This window comes from Panthera uncia (genome assembly GCF_023721935.1).
Source record: "Panthera uncia isolate 11264 chromosome A1 unlocalized genomic scaffold, Puncia_PCG_1.0 HiC_scaffold_16, whole genome shotgun sequence".
Classification (NCBI taxonomy): domain Eukaryota; kingdom Metazoa; phylum Chordata; class Mammalia; order Carnivora; family Felidae; genus Panthera; species Panthera uncia.
In genome coordinates, this window is record NW_026057576.1 from 78,722,037 (window position 1) to 78,739,997 (window position 17,961).

Below are 17,961 nucleotides of genomic sequence, written 5' to 3' on the forward strand. Positions count from 1 at the left end.
CTGTTCACACTCTCTCTCTCTCTCTTTTGCAAAAATAAACATTAAAATTTTTTTTTTAATTACAAGCTCATTTGACTGTATTTATCTATTTCATTTTGTTAGATATTACTTGAAACACAAATGGAGTTGCCATTAATTGTGATACTTTTTACATTAATTGAATCCAACAACAAAAAATCTCCATACCACTAGAACCAAATCTTTAAATGATTTTGGGATCAACAATTGCCTTCTGTCCAGCTGAATGACAGATATATAAAAACAGGCATAAACATCTTGGTAGACACTATCAAGAACTCCTGTACTAAGCAAATCATTTTCTTTTTGTGTGGTTGGTTTTTTAAGTTTGTTTTTTGTTCTTTTTTTTTTTAAGTAATCTTTACACCCAACACGGATGGGGCTTGAACCCACAACCCCGAGATCAAGAGTCACATGCTCCACTGGGCCAGCCAGGTGCCCCCTAAGCAAATCGTTTTCAAGTGTAACTATTTACTCTAAAAAACTTACTTTAATAAATATTATTAAAGTATCTGGGATAACAATCAGTGATACTGTTCGCATGGACCAAGACAGCTCCACACACCACACATATATGCAAATCTCCAAAGGTGCTCCCAGAAGCACTTTCTGTAATCTTCTATAGTTCTGCCTCAGATTTATGACCGGCAAGATGTTTCTAGATTTGTTGTGTTAACAAGACTAACTAGCTGGGTGATTTCTGCTCATTAAGTTGACTGGACAGCAACAACTTTAAAATACTCCTTATAAATAAAAGTAAGAACATTACACCCCAACAGAGACATGAGCAAAAAACCAGTTTCCTAAAAGAAACACAATGACCAAGAAAGAAAGTGTTTAGTCATCAATAATTTAAAAAGCATTAAATTAATTAAAACAAACTTCCATCTTCCCCTCTCGAATTGAGGATTTGTTTGAACACAACACCCAACAGCAGCCAGCTAACAGGAACGCACACAGCCGCCAGAGGACTGTGCCCCTCGAGATGCACCTCAACCTGGTGCCTGGCTCCTCAAGTCATGTGACCATACGCGCCCACAGCTGAACTATCAGGACCGCTATTCATGAATGTGAAGTAAACTAAAATCTATCCCTGCTAACCCAGCTGTTCCTTCCCTCAGTTACCTAAAGAAATAGCCAGAGGCATATAATACAAGCAAATGGCGTTATTTACGTTAGTGGGAAAAAGTACAACTAAAGGGAAGAAAGATCGAATGGTATATTCACACGAGGCAAATGTTGCTATTAAAAAGATTGTAGGAGAAGCTTCAGTGACAAGGAAAGGGTCAGTGAAGTAAGCTAACGCTAAGCTCTCCGAGATAGCACCGGTTATGTTAAAGTTATTGATTTTATAAAAGAGAAGGTCTATTTTTTCCCACACTACCTTCAAGTAGAAAACAAAGCTCGCTGATTATTCAATACAAGAGAACAGCAAATTCATTCGGACACTGGTGAGGTGATATTCAAACCACGAGCTAATACTTAGAACTGTCACAGAGCTCAGACTTCCCAGGGCTAAAAATAACAGACGCTTATTCTGAAACAGGGTGACAAGAACAAAGCGTCTGCCCTGCCTGGAGAGGACCTGAGTCGGGCACAGAGAGGTGACACCTGGGCACACACACGCGGCAGTGCCAGGCAGCCCCAGAGAAGGCACGCGGCCGGCAAAAGGGTCAACCCACCAGGGCGCACCCAACAGACTGTGTGAGTCACCCCGAGACACAGCACGAGGTCGTGACACCAGGGGACGAGAGACAGGTGCAGAGCCAGGACACAGGCAGGCCCTCTGAGTGACTGACGCCTCCTTCTGCCTCCTTCACAAAGAGCCAGCCGGCGAGGCAGCGCACAGGTACTAGAAATAGCTGAAGGCAATAACTCCTGTCCACAACCATTATGGTATTGACAAGAAAACGTTCCCTCTCACGTCCTTCTCGGCTACATCAGAGGGTCCTTATTATCAACCTTCTATGAAGTGAGTCCAGAGGAAGCCAGGCCAGGAGCATAATCAGAACATCCTGATGCCCCTGGAAAAGGCCTGCTGTGTATACAGAAAGCAGGGACGCCCAGTAAAAACTGGCCACTCTGTCCACACAGTCGGGTACCCTCCAGGCCCCCGGCTTCCGGGGTGTCATTATCCTGGGACTTTGGGAGCTGCTCAAGGATCAGCCTTGATCTAGCAATCACGCAAAGGTTACACCTTTCTTCAGGCAACAGCTCCTTCTTCAATAATCACTTTCACCAAAGGGTTAAGAATCGCTCAGTGCTGTTTTTCCTTGGAGACACATTGTTGAAATACTTTCTCAAAGGTTTTGACCAAATGAATTTCAATACGAAAATTTCAAAATTATCGGTAACTACAGTTACTCAGTATTGGTAACATTAAAATAAACCCATCTAAATTTTACCACAGCTTTTAATTGTAAAATAATATAAAAAATTTTCATGTCACGGTTTATGAACCAGAATAAACATTAAAGTGATTCCCAAACAGACTTTAATCAAAACAATAAGTGAATTTTAAATGAGACAGTGGTTTGTTAAATAGCTTTCCTTCCTGTAAAATAAATAAACATAGCTTTCCTTCCTTAAAAATTAAAAAAAAAAAAAGTCCAGACATGAACAGCAGAGTGAGAACAAACGTAATTCTGAAAGAAATCTCGTGGTCTGAAAAAATCTAACTGGATTCAATTTTCTTTCTGATTTGCACCAAGTCAGGATGAGCAGTATCACAGATGAGCCTCCCACAGAAGCCCGCTCCAGAAGCACGGGGACGCGGGGCTGGCAGGGGAGCGGCCCCAACCTCCCCGGGCAGGTTTACCTGGCATGTTCCTCAGGAGCTTGGCATTGCACATGTGTCCCTTGCGGATGTCCGTGAGGATGTACTCCATCCGCTTTGCCCTCCAGAGGAAGTTAAACACCCTGAGGTAGTGGCTCATGCACTCTCGCGTGAACACCTGCGAAAAAAGGCACAGGACAGGCTGACAGCGCTCTGACCTACGGTGACCTAGGGACCCTCCTGTGACAACACAGCCTTTCTGACGCATCTTTTTTTTTTAAGGCAAAAGAAGCCAGAGAACACACAATCAACTCTAATAAATCCAAGCATTACATAGGCAACTAATATAACACGTTTTAGGAAAGTATCATCAAATACAACCACGGTGACGACCTGTGCGCTAAGTAGTACGTGGGGCAAACTCACAAGGATAGAAGCAGATATTTTGGTACCAATTTTACAAACTGAAAGACAGAGGCCTAAGGTCACAGAGCTAGTAAACAGTTTCTCAGGACTTTTAAATGCTGCCTAAACCCAGTCAAAATGTGGGCTCTTAACCCCAACGTCAACCGTGTAGCAGTGTCCTCCGCCCCAACCACCCGGACAGACACATGAGGCTGCTACATCTCAAGCCAGGTGGGCCTAGGAGAGTCTCCTGTCTGTCAAGAGGCCTCCGGGTTATCTTAACACAGGTATTTACTGCCTGTGGAGCCACTTCACTGCAAACAGACGGACGGCGGTCTCATACCCTGGGAGGATGGACCTATGGGCAGGGGCTGCGAGAGCTTCCCTCCCACGGGGGCCACACTTAGCAAATAAGAACACAAAACACCTGGTTAAGAACGAATGTCAGATGAACCACAAAACATCGTCTAGGAAGTCTGTCCCGTGTGTACAGTAACAGGGTTTTCTGCAGACAGCGGCCAAACACATCTCGCACACCAACGTGTGCACAACAGACGTGGGTACGTTTACTTTTCCCAGTCCCTCGAGCAAGGATGCATTTCCCTGAGTCTGCGGCCCTCTCCCTGCAGTACAGAGAACTGGAAACAACCCTCCCTGGGGCCTCGGCTCCCAGCAGCTCTGCGCTGTGCATCCAGAGCCAGGCTGGGCCCTGCATCACTGGTTTCTCACCCTGGAGCCCAGCCTCATTCACGCCCCGGGGCCATTCCTCATATCACTCCCAGACTGCTCCACACTCTCCTCTGGCCCAGACCCCACCTGGCCCTCAAGGACAAAGGCCACACACCCTTCCCTGGCCTCACCAATGTCCCTCTTCTCCAGACAGGACATTTATCACTGGACCCCTACAATCTGAGCATTTAGCTGTAGACTGCTTTACCTTTGTCTTCTTATTTTTGTGTATTCTTGGCTCATGTGTTATAAGGACTATCTGTTTATTCTTCTGTATGCCTTTTGTGCCAGTATTCAGCAGTGCTCAGTACTGACTGATGACTGTATGTGTCTATACTGGACTGGCTAGGAACTGCTCTGAATGGACTCTGAGACCAGTTAGGACTGTTTTGGGGATTACGTACTTTGCTGTGCTGACCACACTATAGTTGTGTCTGCAACTATAGAAATAAGGGGTGACTGGATTAAATAATTTTACAAATCAACCACAGAAACCCTTGCTATACAAACGCTGCCTTGTAGAGATCCTTTCAGTGCTGGCCTCCCAGAGCGCATTTCACGTGACCCAATTTACAAACATAGTTTAATCAGGATTTGTTAGGAACAGGCACTGTTTCAGAGAGACACTCCTATATCCCACGGCGTTTACATGGGGAGATAACCCACGTTTAGTTTTGCCGTGTGCATCGTCTTTTGGTTCACTGTCTGTGCACCAGGAAGTTTAGCAGAATACAAAATAAGCTTCTGATACGATATAAGCATACGTAATAAATACAAAATAAGCATCTCACCTAACACCCTGGAGACCAAGTCAATGGATTTTATCCTGCCCAAGATCCCAGTGAGAAGATCACAGATAACCTCTCCACATCCTCCTTCACAGAATTTACAAGAAGCTAAAATTATACTATATTATATAAGATGAAATTATGTGACTAATATATGTACTCACTATAATTAAATTATACACAAAACTGGCAATCTCAATTAACGAGAATAGAAAGGGAATGGAGATAATACTGTAAATTTAATAGGGAAGAAGCAGAAAATCCATTTTCTTCCAAAATTCGACTCTGGAAGTGTATTTTTAAATAAAAGATTCCATTTAGCTAAAAATATAACCACCTGGGACATCAGCAAACCCCAGAACTGGAATAGCAAAACCAGACGTGCAAGACCCCATCCCCCACATCCTGCGGCAGTCACAGGGCCCTGCGCCCACCCAGTGCGGCCTCCCAGGCACACCCTCCACCTGCTGGAATTGGCAGGTAAGTTAACACTTGTTAGCCATAGACAGAGATCCACCCCAAAGTTGTTTTTTAAATAAATCTAGGATATAAATGTCTCTTGACCCTCTCGATTAGAGCTTACAAAAAGCTAAAATTTAAAAAATATACTGCATAACCGATTGTTTATATACAAGGTGTGCAATGTTTAACTTTGTATGCTTCGTGAGTCTACACTATTGTGAAATAATTAACTGCATGTATGAGTACGTTCAATTTGTCTAACATTCGAGGCACTCACGTTCTAGGAAATAAACACAAGGGCCTCTACTCTGGCATCTGTGGCAAAATGATATGAACGTAGTCAATATTAACAAAGCAGACAATACAAAAGTTTCTGATTTAAATAATAATGTACACAACAGGATATTTTAACAAGTAAGTACTGGAAACTAGGATATAAGTCAAAGAAGAAAAAACTAATTTGAATATGACAAAAAATCAAATTTAAGAGCAGTTATGCATTTAAAATACAGTAGCTCTGATCTGGTACAGCTTAAACACTAGGAATATGTGTGAAACACGCGCACCAGGAGCTTCCGGCTCACAGCAGACACAAGAGCCACAGGTCCCAGGTACGGCTGCTGCCCCAAAGTGCGAGGCAGCCGCGCTGGTGCACCCTGGCAGGGCTGTGACTTACACCCGGAGATGTGGGAACGGCCATGGAGTCACACTCTGCAAGGACCGTCAAGGAGGATTTTCACAGCCAAACTACATTACTTCTTAACAAAATATTTTTCCCAATAACTAAAAGAAACGCATGTTCTCCTTCAGTATTTCAGATATCAAACGACTGACATCACTCCAAAGAATCGTCCTGGTCAAGGAGAACTGACTCCAAGCTGAAGAGAAAGTGGGCACTTAAGGCAGGGCATTTGGGCCGCAGACAGCACGCAGAGGAGCCAGCCTCTCAGTCTGGGAACTCCGGGAGGAACCGGTACTTTGCTCCAAGCAGCACCAGCACCATGGACAGCAGCACCAGCACCAAGGACAGCAGCAGCATGGGCTGCTCCTTGGGTCCCAGGGAACACTGAAGGTCAGACTTCATCTAAGTAGCGTAAGTGTGACCTCTACAATGCACGTCCTAGTCTCTCTCCGTCTGTTCTGAATTCGCTACTGTGGTCTAAGGATTATGGGGTCCAACGAGCACTCCATTTACTACATGACTGCTGAACCCTATCACGGAGCAAAGGGTATTTGTAGGAATTCATAAAATACTAGAGCATTTCAGCACTCGTTAATGATTATCTAAGCCACACAGAATTGTGGCTTAGGTATTCCTTCAGTGGGTCTGACCAGAGGTCAAGTGATGGCCTTCAGTAGAAGCTCTGAGAGAAGAGAGCTCATTCTGAAACAACAAAACAGCAAGCTGAAGGGCTGCAGCAACCATAAAAAAGCCCAGCATGGCCTTACCGTGGCAATTGGCCCATCGACGTGGTAGTCCAGGCTGAAAACGTCCCACCCGGTGTCACCTGGAGAGACCTGGGGACAGAAACAAACACTGCAGGCCTTCCCACCAGTGCTGCACTTAGTGCCAAAGAATCTCTCATCAAAGAAAAGGCAGTAAAATAAAGCCCAATTTTTGAAAAGCATTCAATACTTGTGAGTGTTAGCTATAGGAGAGCAGAGATCTGTTTGTCAACCTCTGTACCCTCGGCATTTAAACCATGGGCACAGAGGAGATGCTCTAAGGATACTGTGAAATGAATGGTGTGTTGTGGGGTTTTATTCAATGTTTATTTATTTTATTTTTATTTCTTTAAAGATTTTTTTTTAAATGTTTATTTTTGACAGAGAGACAAAGCATGAGTGGGGAAGGGGCAGACAGACAGAGAGGGAGACACAGAATCCGAAGCAGGCCCCAGGCTCTGAGCTGTCAGCACAGAGCCTGATGCAGGGCTCAAACCCACAAACTGTGAGATCGTGACATGAGCTGAGATTAAGAGTTGGTCGCTTAACAGACTGAGCCACCCAGGTGCTCTTATAATGTATTTTGAATAAATACCATAAAATCAGTCTAAAATTCGTCACCAGTTTATGACAAGAACTCACTGCCTCAGATGTCCTGAATCCCTTATAAGTCAACATTTAGGGGTGCCTAGGTGGCTCAGTTGGTTAAGCATCTGACTTTGGCTCAGGTCATGATCTCACGGTTCGTGGGTTCGAGCCCCTCGTCGGGCTCTGTGCTGACAGCTCGGAGCCTGGAGCCTGTTCAGATTCTGTGTCTCCCTCTCTCTCTGCCCCTCCCTCACTCGTGCTCTGATTCTCTCTCTGAAAAATGAATAAACATTAAAAAAAAAACAACAAGAGTCAACATTTTAAAAAAGCCAACAAGCCCTACTAATGGTCCTTCATCATAGCTAAGCAAACAGTGTGTGATGTTTCTGACACTCATTCCCCTAAGAAAACTCACCGTCTATCAAACTGAAACTAAATACATCTATTTTTGATGAATATTACTGTTACGTGCCATCCCTGTGCCTCCTGCAACATTACCATTAACAGGAGACAAGATTCACTCCACAACGTGCTACCGAGCGCCGGGCTGAGCGCTGCGTGTTCTCCGTCTGCGGCCCTGTGGGGACTTTGCACAGGGAGCAGACGGAGAAGCCCAGTGCAATTTAGAGATGTAGCCCTTGTTGAAGACCAACGAGCAGCACAGTGCAGGCTCAGGCCAGCCAGCCTTCCGGCAACGACTCCCACCCGGCAGGCTAGACAAGATGCACACCACACACCACACACCAGAACGCTGGCGAGAGTGCTGGCCCGGGGAGCTCACGGCCTGAGCAGAACCAGGGCCACAGTACCTCCAGCAGCCTCACATCCAGTCTCTTGAGGATCTCAGGGCTGTCAAACTGGGCGTTGGTGGCTCTGACGGCAGTTTCAAGAATTCCAGTCAAGTTGTGTTGATACAAAGTCGTAGCTGGACGGACAAGTTCTGGTCTTAACAGATTTTGTAAAAATAAAAGATGTTACTTGAATTCTTAAAGAGCTTTGCAAAAACTTAAAATTGTAGAAAGAGTTGAAATTATAAAAACTAAAAAGACAAACCACTACAACATAGAAACAAAAGTTTCACAAAACTAACTGTAAACAGGATTTCACCAAGTCTTTTGGGGAATAAAACATTTCTTTAAGTCTCAAAAAAATTAATTTTGATTCTGCTTAAATTGAAAATACTTAACATATGCCATACACATTAACAAATCAAGTTTTCAACTTAAGTCTGGCCTACAGAAACGGGAACTACTGGAATTTTCTGCACAGACCCAATGGGTAGAGAGGTCTTTGTTAAATCAAAACAACTAGATACACAGACGTCATGATTCTAGAAGCTAAAAATTGCCGCGTTATCAGCAAACACTTCTCTGGGGTTACTCATGTCCAGGTTGCTAAACAGAAAGCTAACGTTACCGGGCAAGAACCGGCCAGGTTACCAACACAGCCTGACGGCGAGGGGAAGTGCAGGAAAGGGGCCACCCAGTGCAAACAAGCCGCTGCGTGTGAGCACTAGGTTGGAGTGCACCACCTGAGGGCCACAGCCAACACCCCGTGTGACACACAGGACCAGTCGGTACAAGAGCAAATCCTAGGAGTTCCCATCAAAAGGAGAAAAGGGGTTTCTTTCCTTTTTTTCTTTTCTTTGTGTCTACGTGAGAAAATGGATGCTAGCTGAACCTGCTGTGGTCACCATTTCACAACACATGGAATCAAGCCATCGTGCTGTACACCTTACACTCACACAGTGATCTAGGTCAACTATTGCTCAATACACTGGGGGAAAAGCCTGCCCATCACCCCCAGGCGTGCACATAAGCTGTGCGGCTCCAGGTCTTCGTGGCAGCAAAACGTGGGGCAGAGACCGATGAAGAGGGACCATGACATCATCACTCAGAGAAGTCTGAGGCTAGCTGGAGACCAGGGACATCCCCCACTTTAAAGCCACAAACTTCAAACATGTCTTCAAGAAACAAATCTTCTGATTACGAGATGCTCTAAATATCAAAACCGCGCATAAGGCAAACACGTTAAATCAGCCACACGACCTGGTCTGTAGCATGACAGGCACCCCTGCGTTTGGCCTCACCTGTAAACCGCGAGAGCTGCCTTGCCCACCTTGACCTGCACAGCTGCACCCTGGGCCAGCTCCCCCCACATGCTCACGGGAACCCCCATTTAGGCCAATGGCATCTCCCTCCAAACACTCCTGCCCGCCCATGCTTCCGGCAGGCGCTAGGCTGGAGACCAGGACTGAGCTCACCAGAGGCCCCTTCCCTGCTCAGGGTCCAGACGGGACACTTCCACAAGTACGTGTGCTCAGTTCACAATTCACCAACCCCTTCTCAAGCTGACGACACAGTCACCCACCCAGCACAAGCACGTAGAAGGTCACTGACAGCTATGTGTGCCCTTTCATGCGGAAGATGGGCTCTGGGGCAGAGGAGGGACCGCAGGGGCCTGTGTCTGGACTAGGGGCCTCATTAGAAACGCACGTTCCTGGCCCCACCCCCGAGGGACCAAGCCCCTCTGTGGGCAGGCCCAGGGTTCACCTCAGCCAGCTCCCTCGGCAACTCCGAGGCACAGTGACATCTCAGGACCAGGCCACCAAAACCACCCCTTGATCACACAGGTAAGACTGGAAGGCCACACACTCTTTCAAGTGTTCCAAAGGGAACATCAAAAAGTGCCAATCTCCATTTCTCAGTGCCTGAGTGGACATCACCCGCGCTCTGGCTAGGAGCCTGGCTGCACCCGAGGTCGGTGTGTCTAGAGCCCAGACAGACACCCTGCTGAGGGGCTGGAAGAGTCTCCACAGAGGCCAGGGAGGGACCCACATCTAATTCTGGGACAAAAGGTGCCATGAAAAATGTCACAGAACAAAATGAAAAGAGTAGTAATTTTGTTTTATAGGTTTTTTTCCCCCAAGGAACAATTTAAAATTCATAATATGGAAAAAGTTGTTTGAAATACACAATTTTTGAACTTGTTTGAAACTGGCACTAAGTGTGATCACACTGCACACACCTCGGACATGGGACTGTCAGTGCCAGGGTGTCCACAAGGCCCACAGGCTTGTGAGAAAGGTACAGAATATGAGAAAACAAACAGACTTCAATGTGACAATCTTGGTTTCATCAAAAAATTTTCCAAAAAAATTTCAGATTTCATCTTACCGATATGTTCTCTAAGAACTCAGCCAATTTCCCCTAATGGCATTTATTCTTTAAAACAAGAACTGTTAAGACTCCTCATGTTGCAATCTACTGTGTATTTAAAAGATCCAAAGAGTGTTCTTACTTGAGCAAGTCCATTAAGTGCCTGATGAAGTCCCCTTGGCCAAGGAGCAGGTAGCGCCTCACAGCCTGCATGTGGTCCAGCAAGCTGTACTTTTTGTTAAGAACGTCCAACAGGTACTTGCTGGTCTCAAAGTAAGCAGCATCAATTTTCCCCCGAAACGCATTCTCCAAATCTGTGAACAAATCTGCAGCTGTAGGGAACAAAACGAGAGCATATACGTACATAACTTGTATTTCAATAAAGATAAAACTACCAGCTCCACGCACAAACGTCACCGCCTACACCCACAAACAGCCCTGGCAACAGACCCAATGGGCCGGGTGCGCAGGAAGGCGAATGAGCCCGAGCCCAAGAAACCCAAGAAACCCAAGAAACCAAAAAGGCCGCCATCTGCTGGACGCACAGTGGACGCCCGAGCTCTGACCTATGAGAGGCCCCAACAACAGTCCGTCCTGTCCTAGACCTGAAGGTCAAGTCACTTTCAACAACACAACTAACTCAACACCTCACGGAGACACCGAGGTGAAGAAGGCAGCACAGGGAGGGTCAGTGTTGAACTGCCCGCACGGTCTCAAGAATGAACAAGAAGGTGCCCACAGTGAGCAAGCTCTGGGAACTGCTGGCCTCAGGGTGAAACACAAGAAATGACACACGTTGGCGAGGATGCGAAGAAAAGGGACCCTCGTGCACTGCTGGTGGGAATGCAAACTGGTGCAGCCACTGTGGAAATCAGTGTGGAGGCTCCTCAAAAAGTTAGAAGCAGAACCACCATATGATCAAGCAACTGTACTTGGTATTTCCGCAAAGAAAATGCAAACACTAATTCAAAAAGATACCCGCACCCCCACGCTCACCGCACGTTATTTATGATACACAAGATACGGGAGCAGCCCGAGTGTCCGTCGACGACTGAACGGTCGAGAGGTGGTGTGCACACACAGTGGGCTATCATTTACCTGGAGAAAGGTTATTCTGCTATTGTGGCAACATGGGCGGACCTGGGAGGGTTACGCTAAGTGAAAGAAGGCAGACACAGATACCGTACGGTATCACTTATGTGTGGACTCTAAAGTAGTCAAAGTCAGAGAAGCAGGGAGTAGACTGGTGGTTGCAGGGCCGGAGGGGAGGAGAAAGCAGTGAAAGGGTACAAAGTCTGGGTTCTGCAAGCTAGAGTTGCCGGGACGACCATGGAGCGCAGTGCCTGTGGCTAACTCCACGGTATCACATATTTACAGCATGTTATCTATACTCGTTTACCACTCTCTATGTTTGATTATTTAGTATTTCATTTCCTTGTACATTTTCATCTTCATACCTAGAGTTTAAGTTCACGAAAGGCACAGTCATTCTCATGAAGAGTAAGTCATGTCATGTCGCCTGTAGCCGACACCGCGAACGGAGTCAGAACGACAACATGAACAGCAAACAGCCAGGAGGGAAAGCTGCACACATCAAGTCGGCCGCACACAAAACACTGTGGAATTACTTCGGTGGGGTGGGCAGCAGATGGGAAAAATGGAAGCGAGGGCAGCAGCGAACAAGGGGACCATAGGACATCTCACACAGGCAGTCATTTCACCCAGCACTTCCCCTGCTAACTTCTGAATAAGCCTCTTTGTGTTACATGTGGCCACCAGTAGAAACATTTTTCCTTTATTTTCTGATTTTGGCATAACTGTCGCTAGATCGTTTTCTTTTTAAAGTAATACAAATTCTAAGAGAGTAAAACAGCTCCACCTAATCCAGGACTTACTGGTGAACTCCACGTAAAAAGAGAAATTCAAACTTTACATAGTAATGTTTTACACACATCACACTAAGTGTGAAGGTATTTCAGATGACAATTCAGAAACTGTCAGTCCTACCGGACGGAAAACACTTCAAGCGACAGCTCTATCGCACCCCCACCACCACCACCACCACCGCCACCACCGCCACTGTACCATCCTGGGGGGAGTCGGCAGACTTGGTCACAGCTATCATCTTTGTAGTGGGTGTCTGGTCATGACAAACCTGGTGCAGGAAATTTATTGATTTTCCGATCAAAAGGACCTAAAAAGGAAAAATATCCTCCAGTTACCATGATGTAAAAATGATTAATCATTCAACTACTATAAATATTCATAAGCAACAAATCTACTATTAATTAAAAATTAAGTAATGGAGGGGCACCTGGGTGGCTCAGCTGGTTAAGCTTTTGGCCCAGGTCACGACCTCATGGTTTCATGAGTTCGAACCCCATGTCGGGCTCTGCGCTGATTAGGACTCTCTTTCTCTCTCTCTCTCTCTCCCCACCTCCCCCGCTCATGCTGTGTCTGTCGTTTCAAAACAAATAAACTTAAAAAAAATTTTTTTAATTGTTTTTTAATTAAGTAGCAAGGACATCTGGGATAGCATCAAGGGAACTGTAGGAACTGAGAAGACTTATTAACAAACACACATTAATCAGTGTATTCAATCAATACATACTTCTGATCCTAAGATGCGATAGAAGAGTTTTGTCACCTGCTGCCCACATGCAGAATTATGACAGCAGAGCCCCAGTCCCCCCCCGGCCTCACCTTCCTGGACTGGTCCATCGTAATAAAGGAGGGGATCATCGATCTCCGTAGAGTGTACTTGTCCTGCCACAGCCGGTCCGTCTTGACGGCTGGATCCGAGGCTACGAAAAACTGAAAGCAGAGGCACGGCCAGGTCAGAAGATGACGCTTACAGCAAACCGCTCGCTGACAGCCACACCGAGGAAGTCACCCTGAAGGAAAGCTCTCCAGAGACGGGAGACTTACCTTCAGAGTAAAACCGTCTTCAAAAGCATTTTGAGCACTGGGTGTTGTATGGAAACCAATTTGACAATAAATTCCATATTAAAAAAAAAAAAAAAAGCATTTTGGATACATCCCTCTGTAAATGGAATCACAGATGTCCCAGACTTTTTAAACCGAGTCTAACAACGCAGGCCTTTTCTCGAGGATTCATGATCTTCACTCTGATCACAATCATCACCTCTGCTGTAGCCTCTGCTGTGCTCTGGCTGGGAGGGCTGCCTCATCTACCATAGTGAAAACCTGCGGGTGTCCAGAGGTGTGGTGCGGCGGTCCCTGTGCTCAGCTGTCCCCTCCTGCCCACGTGCAGCCCTCTGCAGGTTCTCCCCTGCGGAGCCCCCGGTCTAGAACACAGAGGTGCCAGAGCTAATGGACCCTGCTCACGGACTGCTGGCTGCAGGCTGACCTGGGCGTGTGGGTGGCCAGCACCTGCCTGCCTGGCGGCACTGCAGGAAGTGCCTTCCCAAGAACCACCCTGCACAGAAGCTTCTCCCCTGTCCACTGTGCTCCTCACTTTTGCTGATCCCACTGCCCAACCTGACCCTGATGTGAGAAAGGGCACGAGGCCACTCTCATGTTTCAGTCCCATGTCCTTTAAGGTTTTTTTTTGAATTTTTTTAAGTTTATTTATTTTTGAGAAAGAGACAGAGCATGGGATGGGGGAGGGGCAGAGAGAGAAGGGGAGACAAAGAATCCCAAGCAGGCTCTGTACTGACAGGATAGAGCCCAACGCAGGGCTTGAACCCACACACTGCAAGATCATGACCTGAGCTGAAGCTGGATGCTTAACTGACCAAGTCCCCAGGTGCCCCTCAGCCCTATGTCCTAAATACGTTTGGGCTTTTATCTCTATAAACTCAATTTCTAGTAGAACTGCCAAGTCAAAGCAATTTTTAATTTTTAGAGACATGTCAGACTCCCCTTCCCAACCAAACAGGCACGTCCACGGACACTCCCACAAGGAGGATGGCCCCTGTTCTGCATCCTCACTTGTGTTAGACTGTGCTAGTCAGCTGGTGAAGCTGTGGCCACCTGTACTGTTACCATCCTGACACAGGAAGTGGGGCCTGTTTCCGCGATGCTGATGGCCGTTTGCTTTTATTCTCCCGTAAACTGTCTTTTCATCTCCTCAACTGTCTACTGACGCTGTCCTTTTCTCATCAACATATGAAAATTCTGTTATATTAGGGAAAATGACCATCTGTGGATGAAGTATTACTAATTTACTTTCTCCAAGTTAACCATTTGGCACCGTTTACAGTATGTTCCATGTTTTCGCTTTGTTCCACTTCTGTTGTGTAGGTGGATGTCTTCCTTTATGGAAGAAGACTTTCTTGTCTTCCTACGATCTTCCCGCTCCTAGATTACGGACAATTTTCTCTTACTATTCCTGACATGTTACTTTTATTACTTCCATTTTTTCATCCGTCTAGAATTTACCTTGGATATGATGTCGGGGCTAGTGTTTCCTTCTGGAGCATCCTCCCTCTACTGGCTGAGCTAGCACCTTTTATTTAATATGCTATCCTTTTCTCTGAGCTAAAATGCCTCATCAGAAGCTGTCATGATAATTGTATCGATAGATCAGAAAAGGGGAAAGGCGACTAGGTCAAGAGATGGACGAGGTATGTGGTAACATCTTTACTTCCCAGCCTCCAACGGTGACCAGTGGCTTTGTGTTTTATCATCATGAACATGGACTTAAGTGCATCTATGTTTCAGTCCATTAGAGTTATCACCCTCACTGGCACTCCACCACGTTTTCCATTCTGGGATGATGGGAGCCCCTTCAAGCTGGCTGCTGAGTCCTGTAGACTCGACCTGAGGTGTCTTCCTTGCTTCTGGTGTGGAAGATGTGCCAGGCTCATCTTACTCCTTTCTCCTCTAGACCTAGAATCAGCCACTCCTCCAGGGAGGAGAGAAATGGCCCTCAGTACTTAGTAGTATCTTAACACGGAAGCCGGACGGTTTGAGACGCAGCACTGGCCACGTTAAACGTGACAACCTGGCTCCCCCGTGGAACCGTAAGATCCACTTAAGTCGTAACACACTTCTCTAGTGATTCTTACACAAGTTCTAAATCACCAACAGGTGAACAATGCACAACCCAGACTAAGGAAAGTGTGTCCACAGAAACAAAATAGATTTAAAGAATTTTAAAAATATTTTTCGTAATTATATGCCAATGCAAAGTTGATGGTTTCCAGGCAAAACATAAAAAACAAAGAGAGAAAGAGAAAACTTGAAATGAGAAATGTAAAATGCTATCGCTATGGCACAGAACCTACTCAACTTTAAAATAAGGTATCATTCTTGGGGTGCCTGGATGGCTCAGTTGGTTCAGCATCTGACTCTCAATTGAAATCGAGTCAGTTAGTGAGTTCGAGCCCCACTGAGAACATGGAGCCTGCTTGGGATTCTCTCTCTCTCTCTTCCTCTCTCTCTCTGCACCTTCTCCACTCACACACGCGTGTGCTCTCTCTCGCTCTCTCTCTCAAAATAAAAACTTAAAAAAAAAAGGTATCATTCTACGTTATTCTAGACCACAGAAAAATATACAGAACATTTATTTTATGGATCTAGTATAACACTAGCAAAACCTGACAAAAATAATACCAAAATTAGAAACTATAGGCTAATTCCATTTGTAAACATAGATGAAAAAATACAAATAAAATACCATCGTTGTATTACTGGAATAAGGTACTTTTGGTCAGGGCACACCATACTCCCAATACACTTCAAAAAAAATTTTTTTTAAGTTTATTTTTGAGAGAGAGAGACAGCGAGAGCAATCGAGCACATGCACGAGAATGGGGATGAACAGAGACAGAGGGAGACAGAATCCGAAGCAGGCTCCAGGCGCCAAGCTGTCGGCACAAGCCCGACGCGGGGCTCAAACTCACAGACCGCGAGATCATGACCTGAGCCGAAGTCGGATGCTTAACCAACTGAGCCACAGGCGCCCCTGAATACACTCCCAAAGATAAGAGAATGTATAACAAAGTATAAAATAGTATCAGGTAGTCATTAAAAATAAAGTTCATTCTTAATTATTACAAACTCTTCTGGGAATTTGATGAAAAGTACAGATCTTCTTTCCACAAAATAACCCTATTATGTGCTATTCAGGAGTTTCAGAGATCATGCTTTATGAAGCCCTGGGTAGAGAAGAATAAAATTTAACAGCACAAAATTTTCATTACTAAATAACCCCCACTGTATTGGTGAAGCAGGAATGCAAAGTAGTGTGTTTTAGAAATACAGTGAATGAAGGTTGAAATTTAATTATTTCAAATTAAAACAAAAGTAAAAGTTTACAAAATACTATGCATGTACCATATCTGATAGACACATTGAAAAATACACAAGAATATACTATAAAAAATATACACAAAAATATTGGCAGGTTATCTGTTCATGACAGGATTACTAATAAATTTTCTCCTCTGTTTATATGCTCAAAATTTTTTAATTATTCAAACATTTTTAAATCAGAAAAAATATCATTCAAAAGAATTGAGTAATTAAGACCAATGAGAGAACATATGATACCAGCAAAGAAAACTGTGCAGTAACATCACCTTCTCATATCAACCAACAAAAAAAGATTTGTTTTCTGTTCACAGAAATCTACTCCTGAGGGTAAATATTTAAGAGAACAAAATTCTTAATGATGCTAAGGCCTTATTCCATCCCTCTTAAGTCAGGGCTAGATGACAGCCATATATAAGGAGGGACCTGAATAAATGCCAACATGTTTATAACCATGTGGATGAGACCAAGTTTCTTATCTTTACGTACAAACTAGTATTTACTGATCTTTGTATTTTTAGATTTGATTTCTATCCCCCAATTTTAAACACATAACTAATGACTGCTTTGAGGGATAACAGGTCCCACAATCCTGAAGCGATTATCACGTTAAGAGATACTTAAATCACCCAACAGAAACTTGAAAACTGTCACGAGCCCACCAGGAGTCATGCAAAAGGTCGCCCAATCACCGCGCTAGGACCGCCCCATAGCCCCCCACTCAGCAGAGAGGGGCTGGTGTAAATTCTGCTGTTACCAGTTATTCACTTAAACGGAAGAGCTAGTCCCACAAACAACGCACTAATTCGTCCTGACAGATGGAGTGCAGCCGGCTTTGTATCAGTATGTAAGACGATTTAATTTAAAAGATAAAAAGCTCGGACAATTCAGTCATCTTTAGAAATTAGGAAAGCATCACTTCATCTGAGGGCAGAGTAGGGTGCAATCACTCTCCCGGCAAACACTGAGAGGAGTAGGTCCATCCTGGCATTTAATTAAGCCTCTGAAAAACATATAGTTACAGAGGAAAAAAACCAAGGTCAGAACATAATTGCTTGTATTTCACTGATGCATTTTCCACTCAAGGTTCTTTACTTTTCACCATGTGTCAAACACAGAAAGAACGGAGAAAAAAATATAACATAATTGTACCATGATTTCTCATTAACTGTTGGACAAATGCCAAGGCCTCCCTACTAAAAACAGAAATGAAGAGGGTAATTTTCTTAGCAAGCAACGTAGCTTCTAAGAAACAGCCATTATTATACAAAGACCCCAACCCCAAGTGGCAATAGGCAGGCAGCCCCCCAGA

The 17,961-nt window shown here is 45.0% G+C and overlaps 1 protein-coding gene across 3 annotated transcripts in view; it reads right to left on the minus strand.

The window, feature by feature from the left end:
- TUBGCP3 (tubulin gamma complex associated protein 3) overlaps positions 1-17,961 on the minus strand; it is a 73,924-nt gene that overhangs the window by 17,727 nt on the left and 38,236 nt on the right. For all 3 annotated transcript variants that reach the window (XM_049647240.1, XM_049647239.1, XM_049647241.1), the window contains 6 exons: positions 13,074-13,184; positions 12,456-12,564; positions 10,513-10,702; positions 8,022-8,157; positions 6,628-6,696; positions 2,837-2,972 (listed from right to left, as the gene is read on the minus strand). In XM_049647240.1, coding sequence (XP_049503197.1) covers positions 2,837-2,972; positions 6,628-6,696; positions 8,022-8,157; positions 10,513-10,702; positions 12,456-12,564; positions 13,074-13,184 — 751 coding nt within the window. The remainder of the gene's footprint in view (positions 1-2,836; positions 2,973-6,627; positions 6,697-8,021; positions 8,158-10,512; positions 10,703-12,455; positions 12,565-13,073; positions 13,185-17,961) is intronic.